At 50.8% G+C, this 13,802-nt stretch overlaps 5 protein-coding genes and 1 non-coding gene across 6 annotated transcripts; 3 read left to right on the forward strand and 3 right to left on the reverse strand.

The window, feature by feature from the left end:
- Positions 1–311: 311 nt before the first annotated feature.
- On the reverse strand, positions 312–2,668 carry QC762_511980 (uncharacterized protein; the record flags this gene model as incomplete). Its single annotated transcript, XM_062891599.1, has 2 exons — positions 2,278–2,668; positions 312–2,212 (listed from the first exon to the last, which is right to left on the reverse strand). The coding sequence occupies exons 1-2, from the start codon at positions 2,339–2,341 to the stop codon at positions 312–314; spliced, it is 1,965 nt and encodes a 654-aa protein (XP_062742256.1). The 5' UTR covers positions 2,342–2,668.
- Positions 2,669–3,375: 707 nt separating this feature from the next.
- Positions 3,376–5,509, forward strand: QC762_511990 (uncharacterized protein). Its single transcript, XM_062891600.1, has 5 exons — positions 3,376–3,597; positions 3,665–3,857; positions 3,920–4,043; positions 4,098–4,604; positions 4,656–5,509. Exons 1-5 carry the CDS (start codon positions 3,399–3,401, stop codon positions 5,364–5,366), a joined length of 1,734 nt encoding a protein of 577 aa, XP_062742257.1. The 5' UTR covers positions 3,376–3,398; the 3' UTR covers positions 5,367–5,509.
- Positions 5,510–7,797: 2,288 nt separating this feature from the next.
- QC762_512000 (uncharacterized protein) lies at positions 7,798–8,739 on the forward strand (the record flags this gene model as incomplete). The annotated part of the gene is made up of 1 exon (XM_062891601.1): positions 7,798–8,739. The coding sequence occupies one exon, from the start codon at positions 7,798–7,800 to the stop codon at positions 8,737–8,739; it is 942 nt and encodes a 313-aa protein (XP_062742258.1).
- Positions 8,740–8,980: 241 nt separating this feature from the next.
- On the forward strand, positions 8,981–9,051 carry QC762_0081990. Its single transcript has one exon. It is a non-coding gene; the product is annotated as a tRNA-Gly (tRNA).
- A 2,177-nt stretch (positions 9,052–11,228) lies between these two features.
- Positions 11,229–12,074, reverse strand: SSN6_2 (glucose repression mediator protein; the record flags this gene model as incomplete). Its single annotated transcript, XM_062891602.1, is given in 3 exon segments — positions 11,229–11,582; positions 11,593–11,940; positions 12,060–12,074. The coding sequence occupies 3 exon segments, from the start codon at positions 12,072–12,074 to the stop codon at positions 11,229–11,231; spliced, it is 717 nt and encodes a 238-aa protein (XP_062742259.1).
- Positions 12,075–12,160: 86 nt separating this feature from the next.
- Positions 12,161–12,770, reverse strand: QC762_0082010 (uncharacterized protein; the record flags this gene model as incomplete). The annotated part of the gene is made up of 2 exons (XM_062883915.1): positions 12,333–12,770; positions 12,161–12,283 (listed from the first exon to the last, which is right to left on the reverse strand). Exons 1-2 carry the CDS (start codon positions 12,507–12,509, stop codon positions 12,161–12,163), a joined length of 300 nt encoding a protein of 99 aa, XP_062742260.1. The 5' UTR covers positions 12,510–12,770.
- Between the last annotated feature and the right edge of the window lie 1,032 nt (positions 12,771–13,802).

A 13,802-nucleotide genomic window follows, 5' to 3' on the forward strand; every position in this document is an offset into this window, starting at 1 on the left:
GCGGGACCCCTTGTTTATTGATATTATACGGCAAATTTGCTCAGATGCCGAAACTTGCTCACTGGTGGCGCATGTAACCCCCGAAACCTGCTCACAACTGCTCGCTTCTGACTGGCTCGGTGAGTGTTTTCTTGGCATAACCATCACTTACAGACAGGGGGGCGGGGGGTTGCAGTTCAACAGTTGTCCAGATCTTTTCTTTTGTGGTTACGATGAAGACGCTATCCACACTACTCAAGAGTTACCTTATCTTTGCCCATGTTTAGGTTTAGCCTTTCAGCCACACCGACACCTGTCAGGATGAGCGAGTTTTAATCATCAAGGGGGTCGAACTCATAGTCAAAGTTCTTTTCAATGAAAGCCACCCTCTCCAACAAATCCCTGCGCGAAGTCCGAGAGACAACCGAGAAGAAGGCAATCCACCAGAGCGAGGCCGCATCCGGACCCTCGAGGACATCACCCCCCTTCTTGCGCGTGTAGTAGTCCACCACATTCTCCCGAACATCAGGATGTTTCTCCAGAAACTCTTTGGCAGCGTCAGCTGACCTCATGATGCCTCTGCGCGTCTGCTGAATGATCATAACCGAGAGGTGGAACTGCGGGCCGTTGCGGAACGGGTGCGACAGCGCGCGGAAGCGAGCCTCCTCTGCATTACCCAGCGCGAGCAACATGCGGAGCGCATAGTAGTCGACGCCATGCGCCAGCTGCACCGCTACCGACTCGAGGTATCCCGGAGGTCGGGCGTTGATCTCGTGGAGGTACACTTCCGGGTCTGTGGCTCCGTCTGTACTATTTTGGTTGTTTGCTGGAACCAAGTCGAGGATCCCGTTTCCAACGTCTTGGTAATTGACGCTCGAATTCCGCACCCGGGCCTCGCAGTGGAAGACACCGGATTTGAATCCCTGCCTGACAAGCGTTGCTCTGAGTTGGTCTTGGAGAGCCTCCAGTTCGTGTTTGGGGAGGGCAGAGGGGAGGACATTTTGCGTCTCTTGGAAGTTTTCCCTTAAGCCGGCATTGGCAGAGTCTGCCGGGCTGGGGAAGTCATCGTTGATATCGGCAAAGACGATCTCCCCGTTGAGCATGACAAAGTTGGCGTCTACCTCTGGCCCGGCGACGTATGGTTCTACCACCACGGCTGTGCTTGGTTTTGGGGAGTCGGCGTGTCTGTCTGATGCTTTTTTGACTGCAACCCTCAACTCATCCACATTCTTGACCTTGGTCACGCAATCTGAACTCCATCCGATAACGGGCTTGACCACCATTGGGAATTTTAGTTCCACGTTTTGGGCCAACACCCCCTCGAGATCATCTTTATGCCTCAAGACAAAACTCTCGTCTGCTCCTACCGTCTCAAGGAGTCTTGTCCGGCCTTTATCAGCGGCGATTTCATACGCCTCGGGGGACTCAGTCGGCAGACCCAAAATCTCGCACGCCTTGGCTACTCCGGCGAGGCGGACGTCGCTGATGGTGACGATGCCGTTGATTGGTTTGGGGTATCCCCTCACGGCATCCACAATCCGTTGAGGAAAATCCTCATTGGGAGCGACGTCTGCCTCGATGAAGTCCTCTCTTAGATGTGCCCACGGCGAAGTCGGATCTTGCAACCAATGACCTTTTTCGTCAATGATGACGAGGGAGATACCTAACGCTTGAGCGGCGTTTAGAGCTCGCTCGATGCAGTCGATATCTTCGCGGCCTTGGACCCAGGCAATTCTTTTTCGGGTGGGGGGTGAGGGGAGGAGGAAGGGCAATCCCAATCTGTTGTTTGTCTCTTTGTTGAGGACCGCGGGGCTGTAGTCATTTGACAATACAAGGGCTCCGAGAGAGGAAGAGAGGATTTGGGGGAGGTTGCTGGGGGTGAGGGATTGGGCAGTGATGGGTGTGACGTGCTGAAGGGGGGTGAGGAAGGTGTGGGCGGAGAGGAGGCCGGGGAGGCACTCGAAGCGGAGGGGGATGAGGTCTGAGCGGGTGATGTAGCCGGGGGTGGAGGTGAAGAGGAAGTGGATGGTGAGAAGGGGAGTGGGGGGTGAGAGGGTTTGCTGGAGGAGAGTCTTCCATGGAGATGTGCCCTGCTGGAGGTTGATTTGGATGGGGGTTGATGGTTGAGCTGCTGCAGAGCGTGTGAAGGTGAGGTCCAAGGCCCAGATTTCTGGTATGGTGTTGTTGGTGGGTTTTTGGTTGGCGGTGAGATTGGTGTAAAGGGAAATCGTTGCTGGACGGGGGAGTAAGCATTGGTACATCGGTAATGAAGGGTGAGGTTAGAGGGTGGGTAAGTACCGTGTACTGTTCTTTCTGGTGAGAGGGTGATGGAGGCGTAGCCCCAAGGATTGGCGGACGTCATGTTGAGCGTAGGAACCTCGGTGCTAAGTTAGGTGGTAGGCCTGTGTTGATGGTATTGGTGCCGTGAAACAGGGCAATTCTGCCGGCCGGTTTTAATAGGCCGTGAAAGTCTGGGGAAAATATGTCGCACTGCAGACGATGATTCGGAGGAAGTCAGCCGGGCCCGGGAAAGGTATGGTATGGTTGAGTGGTGTGTAAATGAGGGTTGGACAAGACCGAGGAGAAAGTCTTGTCTTAGGTAAATCAAATAAAAACGGGAGTGGGTAGGGGAGAAGTTCCAGGTAGGCGGGAAAGCGTAGGAGGGTGTAAACGAACTGTGATGGTTTTATGCAAGTTGTATCATGCAGAATAATACTGACAGCGGGCTGGATGTGAAATATGGGGGTTTTGTGATGTTGACAGGTGTCCATTTGGGGGTTGGTACATGGTAGGTACCTACATGAAAGGGAATTCCCACAGCGAGTGGTAACACACCTGCGCGGTTGCTGCTCCACGTTTCTCTTTGAATGAGACTGGGGGTGTGGGTGGCCCCGCTGATCACCTGTGTTTCGGTGACATTGCACTGGGGGAAGGTCGACAAGGTGCGCAGGATGTTCGGCATGCTGTTCAATGGCGACATTACACCGCGGCCGGGGATCGACCATGTTTACCAAGGTGCGCAGGATCAGAGCAAGTTTGCGGGAGTAACATGTTTGGTTCCCCGGCAGGGGAACTTGGGGTAGGTACCTTGCGGGATGGGTGGTAGGAATCTTGGTAGGTAGGACGTGGGTGATCACCTTGCCGAGAGGGAGAGACAAGGGGGTAAGACTTGCCCAGAGGGTGTTGTTCCGGCGTGATGGGAACCCATGTGTCAAGTGCTGGGAATGGTGTGTGTGGGTAGGAAGTAGACAGGCCATGTTCCGGGTAGCTTGGTGACGGGAGAGGGAGGGGAAGTTATTTACATCTGTGAGGTGCTCAAAGTTGGGTAGTTCACCTTTGCTCACCTTGCTTTCCAGACCCTGAACACTATCACTATCGTTTGGATTCCATTTGGTACTTTTCCCTAACAAGCCTTCAACATGGCATACAGAAACCCCAACCCCCTAAACGTCTTCTCCGGCCCGGACTCGCTGTCTCATTACTTCGACCCCGAACAAAACCCGCCGTTGCCACTGGTCGAGTTACCTACCGCGTTGAACCCCTTCCGCAGGGATGGCGTGAGGATTTATGCAAAGATGTTGACGGCGCTGCCGGCGCAGAATGTCAAGTCTCTTCCTGGTTTGTTCACCCCGTTCTCGCATCCCTGATAGGTAATATTCCCACTGACGTGTGTTGTTCGGGACAGCCCTAGAAATGCTCAAAACCTCACCCAAAGCCCTCACCGCCAAACGGATTGTTGAAGCGAGTTCAGGGAGCACGGTGCTCAGCATGGGGGTTATTGGGCGGGCGTTGTGGGGTCATGAGGGGGTTGAGGCTTGGGTGACGAATAAGAAGACGAGGGAGAGCTTGAGGGTTTTAAGGTTCTTTGGGGTGGGGATGTAAGTTTTCCTTCTTGAGGGTGCCCGTGTGGTTTTGGGGAGGAAACTGACAAGAGGGATAGATCGTTGTATGGAGGGTTGGCACAACAGGAGCCGTCAGACCCCAAAGGGATCATGGCGAGATTGAGGAGGAAGGCGAGGGAGGAGGAGGAGGTGTGTTATTTGGGGCAGTATGATAATGATGCTGTGAGTCAAGGTCTTTGCTTTGGTTTAGTTTGGGCAGGACTGACAATGAGACAGAACTGGCAATCGCACTACAACCACACCGCCCCTCAGCTTGCGCTGCAACTCCCCTCTTTGTCGGTGCTCTGCTCTACTATTGGGACAGGGGGTTGCATCACCGGCACAGGGCGATATCTCAAATCTCATTTGTCGTCTGATATCAAAGTTGTTGGTGTTTGCAACGTCTTTGGAGACCCAACACCAGGGCCGAGACATTTCCCTGGGTTTGAGTCAAGCCCGTTTCCGTGGAGGGAGACGATTGACGAGTTTGTTAGTGTCAAGTCGGAAGATTCCTTCAGGATGAGTATGAGGCTGAGTAGATACGGGATTATCTGCGGGCCGTCATCAGGGGAGGCACTTCATGGACTGCTGGAGTGGCTGAGAGAAAATGGTACCAACGGACTGAAGAGGGATGAAAATGGGGAGGTGAACTGTGTGTTTTTGTGTGCGGATTTGCCGTATCAGTATATGGAGTTGTATTATCAGAAGCTAGGGGAGGAGGAGTTTCCAGGAATCAGAAATCAGGTATGTATCACCCAGAAAAGGGAAGAGGAGTAATGACTGACAAGGGAACAGTGCTTGTTAGAGGTGGACCAAGACCCCTATGACGAAAGATGGTTCCTTACGCCAGAGCAGACAGTCGACATGTTGGTTGGGGAGGGTGGTGAGAAGTATGATGGGGAGATGCTATGCATGGTGCCCTCTTCTTGTGCTTGCACAACGACGCGAACATCAAGAACATACAGGCAGCAACAGCAACCAATTGAGGGGATATTCGGGGACTGTTCACCAGGTGCGGTATCAGATGTCTCGGAGTCTGCCTCGACGATATTCTCGACGGCATCACCATCATCATCGGTGTACAGTGTCGCTACCACGACCAGTGTTGAGTCACAGCATTCTTCGATGGGGAAGGTCATCGATGTAAGGCCGAGAGCGGAGTTTGTCAAATCCCATCTGAGAAATGCGGTGAATATTCCATTATCAGTGACAAAGGATGACTTTTATGGGGATCCGCAGGCTGTTTATGGGAGGTGGAAGGAAATGAATGCCGCGTTCAAAGAGACTGGTGTATTGAATCACCAAGAGGAAGATGATGACAGACAAACACTTGTCGTTTGTTTGGATGGGGACTCTGGAAAGATGGCGGCTTCTATGCTCAGAGGGGCCAGCAAGAAGGTTGGCAAGAAGAGAGAAGTCTTTTGTGTAGATGGGGGGTGGGGTGTGTTGGAAGCGTGGCTAAGAAGGAGGGGCTATGGTGATGATGTCTGGGATGGGGTAGATTAGCGGGGCAGTACATAGGTAATCAGTCCTTGAGTGTAAGATATTTCTTGACGCCCATTAAATAGGTATCCCTTAAGGTCGATCAACTATCTTCGAAGTTTTCAGGGCCTGTTACTCATATTTTAAGGCCTTTCTTTTGCATTTCAGTCTCCACTATTTTGTCCATGGCGTGGGTGGTGTTTTTGAGCATAAGATCTATTTACCCTGAATGCTAACTTCTCTATAACAACAAAAGAAACAAGACATGCTATTCGACAGTATCCCCAACACACCAAGCGACCAGCACGGTGGGCTAGGAAAAGGCTAGGGTTGATGGGAATATTACACTCAAAGTCTCAGGTCCCAGTGAGCCACTGGCTGACAATAGGCTGTTTTTCTTCCTCTTCTAACATATGCTCATTTAATGATTGTCGATTTTGAAAACAGATCAAACCTTCTGCTTGGGGTTCGATGCATTGGGTCATGATAGATCACGTCTAATTTACTTTTGTCGATTATCAAGCCTTCCTGATGACAAAGAACTCGAACACAACCGGGCTTCTTGCGTTCAAAGCCAGGCTTGTCAACTATAAGCGGAAAGCTGCAAAAGGGCTTATCAACGGTGAGGTCAGAGATGTTCTCAGCCTCATTCTTAAAGTCGTGGGGATAGAAATTCTTGCAGTTGGAGGACCGAATACACGTGTATTTGGTCATATTGCCAGGGGCATTGTCGAGCTGCAGTTGAACAATTAAACGCGGGATATATTTCAAGAGATTTTTGGTACTAAGGCCTTCGCAGTGGTACCATAGCAACGTTAACATGATGCCACAAATCAATCCGGCGAAGCGATGATACTGCCCGCCTCTACGGAAATATCTGTAGTGATGGCCATATACTTACCACTGGGCCAAGTTGGGTGGAAGTCGTTGTTTCGGTTGACGTCGAGTCTGCAGTAAGTCTACCGTTCGGAAGATGACTAGCAGATAGATGCAAGGACATGATGCGCTATACAAAGCGGAGAATGTTGAGCATGCAATGGGATGGCGATGAATGAGCAGATTACTATTGACCCAAAGCAGAACGACAACTGGTTTTCATATATAACGCTCGGTAGGTCTACTCATCTTCAAGCTGTATTCTGGTAGCCGTTTCAGAATGAGGCCTTCAATTATATTGCCTCACACCTTGTTCGTTCAACTTCACGAAGACGACGTCAGGTATGTTCCAGTTTCGAATACAGACACAACTGCCCCAGGGCCGTCGGCTATGGAGTCTTTGTTGAAGCGACTTAACGTCTTGTGTTCCGTGCCCAATCACAGGACATAAGAGCATTGGGTGCTTCAATGTTCTTCGAGTCTCGATTGAGCAAGGCGTATCATTGGGTGTAAATCTCAATGATCGTAGATATAAGCAAACTTTCTCAGATATGACGACGATCAAGCTCCGTAACGACCACGGCTTATACTTCAGAATCGCCCAACTCGCTTCTAAGGGCACCTTTAATTAAACATCAGACTTAGGCTCGTCCTGCGACAAGTTGTGGCCTGGGAATCATGAAGACAAAGCTGCGGCGATTCTGAGTTGTCACTTTAAGAGAACGTCAACAATGGATTCAGGGGTTAAGGGGTATGCACGGGCCAAGGGGGGTTCATGGTTGGTGTGTCTGTTGTTTTTGAACCATTGGTTTTGCTGAAGATAGATCTGTGACGTGCAGGTACCACTGGTTTTTTATGACCAAGGTAAGGACATCAGAAGTGTAAAGCCGGGTGTTGGCAGATTAAGGTCTTGCCTGTCCAGCCCATCTAATTGTAGTTGAGCTCCTTCCCAAGTACCTATTTCCCCGTCTTTTTGTCCCTCGCCCAACAATGTGGTAGAGAGCGGTATCATATTCTGACAAAATGTCTTTGTGTATTTGTTGACAAGCTCTTTGTGACCAAGTCTCGGGTTTCCGCTAAGCCCTACTTTCAGCTTCGGCCTTAACCCTTGAATCAGGTGTGTTGCACCCGTAGAAGTTGCCTTCGCCTCGGTCCGCGACGGCCAACAACGGTTTCCCGCTCGTGTATGCTCAATACCACTGAGCTCCTTCCATCGGCTTTTTACTATGATTCCAGCGATACGGCCGATATGTGGCTCAGCTTATTTTACGGTTGCCGCTGTTAACCCCAAAAAGCTCCACTTCGCGACTTCCCCCCCGCCCGGCCTAGCTTTTGCAGCGGCCCCCACCATGCTCCCGATCGCTGCATTCCCGCTCCAGACACATAATCGATACAAGAGCCACCGATCAATGTCAGAAAACACTCAAATACTTTCGCTCAAGGATTTTCTTCTCAGAATTTCCCTTCGAGTACTTCAAGACAGCTTGACAACCCTCCAGTTCCACCTCACTCCCTACACTCAGCCGCTGAGGTCATCGCTCATTCATTGTCAACAAATTCTCACAACCTCACCACAACAATGGAACAGCTCACCGTTCTCATCCTCGGCGCAGGCTGGACATCCACCTTCCTTATCCCCCTCCTCACCACCTCCTCCACCCCCTTCGCCGCCACCACCACAACCGGCCGAACCGTCTCGGGCGTCCCGACAATCCGCTTCAAGTTCGACCCCGCCAACACACCAGAAGAGGAGCTCCGCTCCGCGATTGCCGCCCTCCCAGCAGCGAAATACGTCCTGATCACTTTCCCCCTCACCGGCAATGGCCCCTCCAAGACATTGATCGAGATGTACAATTCCACACATCAATCCCACTCTTCCTCCGCCTCTCAAAAAGCCCGGTTCATCCAGCTTGGCTCAACGGGTATTTGGGGTGCGGGTCGCACTACTGCTGCGGCGGATAAGGAGAGGGTGGAGAGGGAGTTGGCGGAGAAGAGGGGAGGTGATCCATGGGTGAATCGGCATTCCCCTATTAATGAGGCCAACCCCAGGGTGATCGCTGAGAAGGAGCTTCTTGAATTGGGAGGGTGCGTGCTCAACTTGAGTGGGCTGTGGGGAGGGGAGAGGAAGCCAGTTAATTGGATTGGGAGAGTGGCTGCTACCAAGGAGGCGATCAAGGGGAAGACAAGCCTGCATATGATTCATGGGGAGGATATTGCCCGGGCGGTGGTCAAGATTGTCACTAATGAGGAGGACAAGTGGGAGAATGGAGGGGGTAAGGGGGAGAGGTGGATGTTGACTGATGGCTTTGTTTATGATTGGTGGGCGCTGTTGGCAGGGTGGGCAGAGGGAGAGGATGGTGAGGTGAGGGAGCAGGGGAGGTGGGTGAGGGAGTTGATGGAAGAGGAGGGAGTGAGGGCGCTGCCGAGGGGGATGGAAATGCTGGGGAGGTGTTATGACTCGAGGGAGTTTTGGAGGGTTTGGGGGTTGGTGCCGCTTAGAGCGGGGGTGTTGAATGAGTGAGAAGGTTGGTATGAAGGGGTGGGAGGTATGTGTGGTGTAACGATGAGCATGCGAGGCTGTTGTTGTATCATTGACTATGGGGAAGAGGTAGCGGTTGCGGGTTTTGGTGGTGCGACTTTGTCTTGGAGGACTGTAGCTATCTCATGGCGAATTCTGATGGGCGAATAATAGTTTATTAGCAAGAAAAAAATTAATTATCGCCTGAGAAGAAGGTTATTTTTTGATGATCCAGCAAAACGCATGCATCAGCCGTGAATCGAACACGGGGCCCATCGATGGCAACGATGGATTTTACCACTAAACCACTGATGCTGTTTGATGATTGGATACTGGTTAGTTCAGAAATTGACTTCATCGCAGGACTGGCGGACGAGATGGGACGAGCATCGTAAATTAACATGGAACTAGAATAGGTTAAAGAGTCTTAGAAGGACAAAGCAAGTTGGTCCCCTGCCTCTGTTCCATTGTTTTGTCCTTGTGCACGGACCATGACATGCCCCTGAGCCCCTGACTCTGAGCCTCCTGGCTACCAGGACCCCTGAACCTATCTACTGTTAAGGGTTGAGAAAGCCGACAGGTGATTCTTCTGGATGTTCTTCGAACTGCAAATTATTATGCCGCGCCCTTCTTGGAAGTAGCTCGAGCTCGGTTTCGGATTCGGCATTCAGTTGTATTGCTAGCTTTGCTGTTTGTTGACTGGGGTTTGAGTAGGAACAATGCTTTGTGTTTTGAGCAGGGAATTCGAGAGAGCGCCTAACACCAGATGGTTTTGTTTGGAAGACTCTTTTTGAACCATGTGGTTAGTGCGCTAGGGGTTTACATGTCTGGCATGTTGTAGCTCATGTGGGAAAGGCGCCATGACAAGACCATGTGGGTGGAGCTGGCTGAAGGGGAGGAGAGTATATAATGAAGTGAAAAGTTCTTCTCCAAAACTAGTCGTACAAATCAATCTCTATAGCATATCTAACCTGTACCGCCACCGAGTTTTGCTGCGGCCAGCCGATCCTTATTCAGCTCTATCTCGAGACATCTTTGAATATTATTTACAGGATGGACAACACCAACGACAACTTCGCTGGCGACCGCCCAACTCCCGTCAATCATTTCCCGGTATTTGACTCAACAAGAACTTATGCTATCGTAGCCAACAGCTTTGATGAGTATAAGTGGCCAATTGGTTGTATCTGGCTGCATGGGCCTGAATTAATGCAAAAGACTCAATGGCGTGAGCTCATTGACATTGGATAAGTGGTAAAAAGTCGCCCACGCAATGCTCTTGACATGCTTTCTAACTCTTCTGTTTAGTACCACTGCCCGCACCTTGCTGACCATTCCCTATACTTGCACATCCCGGCCTCGATTATTCAAGACCAGTTCCGCGTTGCCCCCTCCGAGTCGAACCATATCACAGGGGGATCCCCAGGATATATTCCCTATCCTCATCTCTTCAGGAACTTTGAGCACTTTGCCAACTTGCAAACCTCAACTGATCGGCCTAGATATATCCACCCTTTCATTCATCCACTTGGCTTTTCCAACAACGGAAGACCGGGTATGGTTCGGCTGCTGTATCATCGTCCCCGTTCTGAAAGACGTGTTTGCGATGTGCTTTACCATCCGCCACAAACGGTCGTCTTTGCTCAGGCAGACTTGATCAGCGGGGATGTCTTGAATCACAAGGAGCAGTGGGATCTTGTGAGACGGTGGTCTAATATGCGTAGATGAGTGTGTATGTAAGCAGTGTTTCGTTGCGTGACACTGCCTAGGTAATTAGTCTTGTTCGATGTATAGATCATTGGCTTGGGTGTATCCCCGTGGCCGGAATACGGCAGCGTGCCTTGTGTTTTCTTGTTGGCTATTCGTGACAATGAGTACGCAAGGTAGATAAAGAGAATCGAAACAGCCCTCTACCCACGCATAGACATTAGGCTCGTTGTGTCACGGTCGATTGGTTCACTGAGTCAAAGCTAATGTAGTATCACACCTGGTTGACTAAAGCTAGGCTAAAGGGGAAAAAAAAGCAAAGAGCTTTGATTGACCAAGTCAGGGGGTTTATATGTGCAGGGCTGACACCATGTAGGGCTCCGCTTTGCTTTCTAGCCGGGCATGGTACACTCACCCACCACTTCACCATCACCCGCTCTTTCGCCATGACTGATTTCTCACATACTATCCTCAGTAGTATCGGACGAAGAATCCTCATCCCCGATCTGTGCTTCGGAGTCTAGCTCCCCGGATTCGACTATGGCTCTGATGATCACATCATCACCATGCGGCTCATTGTATTCCTGCATGGTAGGTGTGAGGTCACTATCTTTCATCTTGTAAATTTTATGCTCGGCGGGAGGCATCGTTGCAGACTTTTCAAAGTGCTGTTTGAGGAGTCGGTACAGTGGGAAGATCCGGACGTAGCTCAAGGCATCTTTCGAAACCTTCCATCGCATCACGCTGCTGATTACACTGGTCGTACTGATCGCAAAGAAACAAGGTCAGCAGAAAAGCTTGTGAACACATTTGAGGAATTTACGCACCAGAACTCCTAAGTTATGCCAGTTTAACCACAAAGAAGGGTTGCGGTTTACCGACCGTGAAATAGCGTCCAGGGAGTCTCTATATTGCTCAATATTGTGATATAATATTCCAACAGTTACCCAGATTTCAGGGGCCCGTGGTTTGCGAGGAACAGCTTGATATAGGCTCTCATAGCTTCCACGATAATCATTCATGGTCATGTGTGCCCTGCCTAACAAGTACCAATAATCAGCAACAGAGGGATCTGCCATAAATAAGACATTAGTGATAATCCTATTGCTCTGGACACGGCAATTTAAGGTATTGGATACCTGAATTGACAGCTGTTTGGAAGCAACGTTTCGCTTCAGGGGGACCTCCAAGGCGCTCTGGGTCTTCCTCCCATGCAATAAAATGATGCAGACCGATAAAAGCATTGGCAGTCGCATCGGTGCTATCCGCTGCTAGCCTAGACAGAGCTTCATCCATGTCGCGGACAGGTTCGGCCGGTTCAGAGATGTGGACTCGAAGAAAGTGCTGCAATTCTTGAGCAAGTTGCATCAGGGGTAGCTGCGGCCCCCCAGGATTTTGGATAGTACCACTGACTGGTAAACCACCGGGGACCTCGTCAGAGTTCTGCGTCCAGCCTACCAACTTGATAGCACGACTGCCCTCCTTATTTGACGATGCCTGGCGCCTACAGACGGAGCTGAAATAGGACTTGGTTATTATCGCTGATCAAGACGGGGAGGTAACAGACGACTTACCATGTCCCCGCACGGTCACCTTTTGCGATCTCACCAACACACCCAGGAAATGGGCATTTTTTTGGCGTGAGCATTCTTCCCAGTGTTCGCCCGAGATACCACCATGGCTTGTTGGATATGGATGCCCCTTTGATGAAGGCATGTCAGTTATAATCATCAATTCTCATGCCACTTGCCGCGAGGGTGATAACAAATTGACCGTTGATGACTCGTTGAAGCCCAGGTCTCCCTGCAAAGATTACGTGCTGAAGCATGTTGCCGAAGGACTGTTTTTAATTAATACAAAATGCGGACACCTTGCACTGGATAACTCACATTCCATGACCTGCAGGCTTGAAGTGGCAAGCCCCATGTGTCGCCCAGAACGTCGTCCCGGCGGACGACATCAACGTCAACATGGCGCGGAATAGCCTCAATAGCTTGAACGACGCGTTTCATTTGGTTGGCGATGTGAAGTAGTAAAAGCGTATTCCGCCCAATTGCCTCCAGCATCTCCTTGGAACATGTTGCTACACTAGGCTGGATGTCAGAGAAAGCCACAGGTCTCGGGAAGTGCTCAGCATTACAAAATGAAGAGCTCTCGGATATCTTTTATCAACACCGCAAGTCTCTTCACCGCCCGGCCTATGGCATCCGCGTGGCGTTGAGCCATGGTACATGACTTGCTCGTTGCCGTGGACAACTGCTCCATGTGCTTGGTCACAGCTTCCAGCCCTCTACGGACTGTCTGAGCTTCTTGGGATTGTTTTGTCGCTTGGGTGGCTGTGAGTGATTGAAGATCTGCGATGGCCTTTGGGGTTGCCGCAACAATGGTAAAAATGGACGATGTCTACCGCATGAGAGCGCTCGAGTGCTTCTCGACAAGAGCGGCTTGGGCGTTTCCAGCATGTTCAACCTCCGAGGAGAGCCTCTTGTTCTGACCACTGCGACGATTGGCTCATATAGTCACTCCAGATCAATTCTTATAACACAAATAACCTACAGTTGCTGTGTGCTAAGTAACATGTTGATGGCCAACATCTTGGATAGAATAGTCGTGCGAAGCTCATCCATGTCCTTTACGCGATATCATGGACCAGTGGAGTCGAGTTCCAATGCTGGCAAGGCTCCGTGTAGTTGGAAAGTGGCCGAGACTGCCCTCCTTCGCCCTCATTTTGTCCGCCATGGCCTGGAGGGGAATGAGGCAGTGCATGGCAATCGCGCCGATCTTGTCGATATTTCGGCACTCATCGTCGTTGGAGGGCCGAAGTTGGGAGGCATGTCACAGGGTGCTGCTGAGGAGGTCAAGTTCAATGCTCAGCTGTTGGAAATGTGCGGGTGCATCCTTGTAGTTGCGGAGGTCTAGGACAACCCGTTCGAAGAGGCCCAGCACGGCGATGATCTCGCCCACAGATGCCATCACCGCTGTTGTCGGCACAAACCCGGAGCGTTGATTCTTCTACTGTGTAGATGGCGAGTTCAAGGTCTACCAGATACCTTACCCCACCTCTGCCTTGAGCGGAATTGATCAGGTTTCACAAGCTGTGGGGCACCAGACAAAGGGCCCGGGTTTTTACCAGACCCACACTTATTTGCTTTCATGGACGGGTTTCCTATTTGTTTACTTTTAGACTGAATAACCAACAACTGATTACTGTATCACCAATTTGTCTCCCATTTTGACCATTTTGGCTATTTTGGCCTCACTTTCGCAGCCAGTGACTTGCCTAGGTCACCAGCCCAACACAAGCAATGTGCGCGGACAGACGCGGATATAGTCAGACCCTGACCACCAATGAACAGAGA

Source organism: Podospora pseudocomata, chromosome 5 (assembly GCF_035222375.1).
Source record: "Podospora pseudocomata strain CBS 415.72m chromosome 5, whole genome shotgun sequence".
NCBI classification, from domain to species: domain Eukaryota; kingdom Fungi; phylum Ascomycota; class Sordariomycetes; order Sordariales; family Podosporaceae; genus Podospora; species Podospora pseudocomata.

Excerpts from the sequence above, each read along its gene's own strand:
- QC762_511990 (XM_062891600.1), top strand. The coding sequence starts at position 3,399 with ATGGCATACAGAAACCCCAACCCCCTAAACGTCTTCTCCGGCCCGGAC. Across the intron at positions 3,598-3,664 it reads GAATGTCAAGTCTCTTCCTG|CCCTAGAAATGCTCAAAACC; the intron begins GTTTGTTCACCC and ends TGTTCGGGACAG. Across the intron at positions 4,605-4,655 it reads TTCCAGGAATCAGAAATCAG|TGCTTGTTAGAGGTGGACCA; the intron begins GTATGTATCACC and ends ACAAGGGAACAG.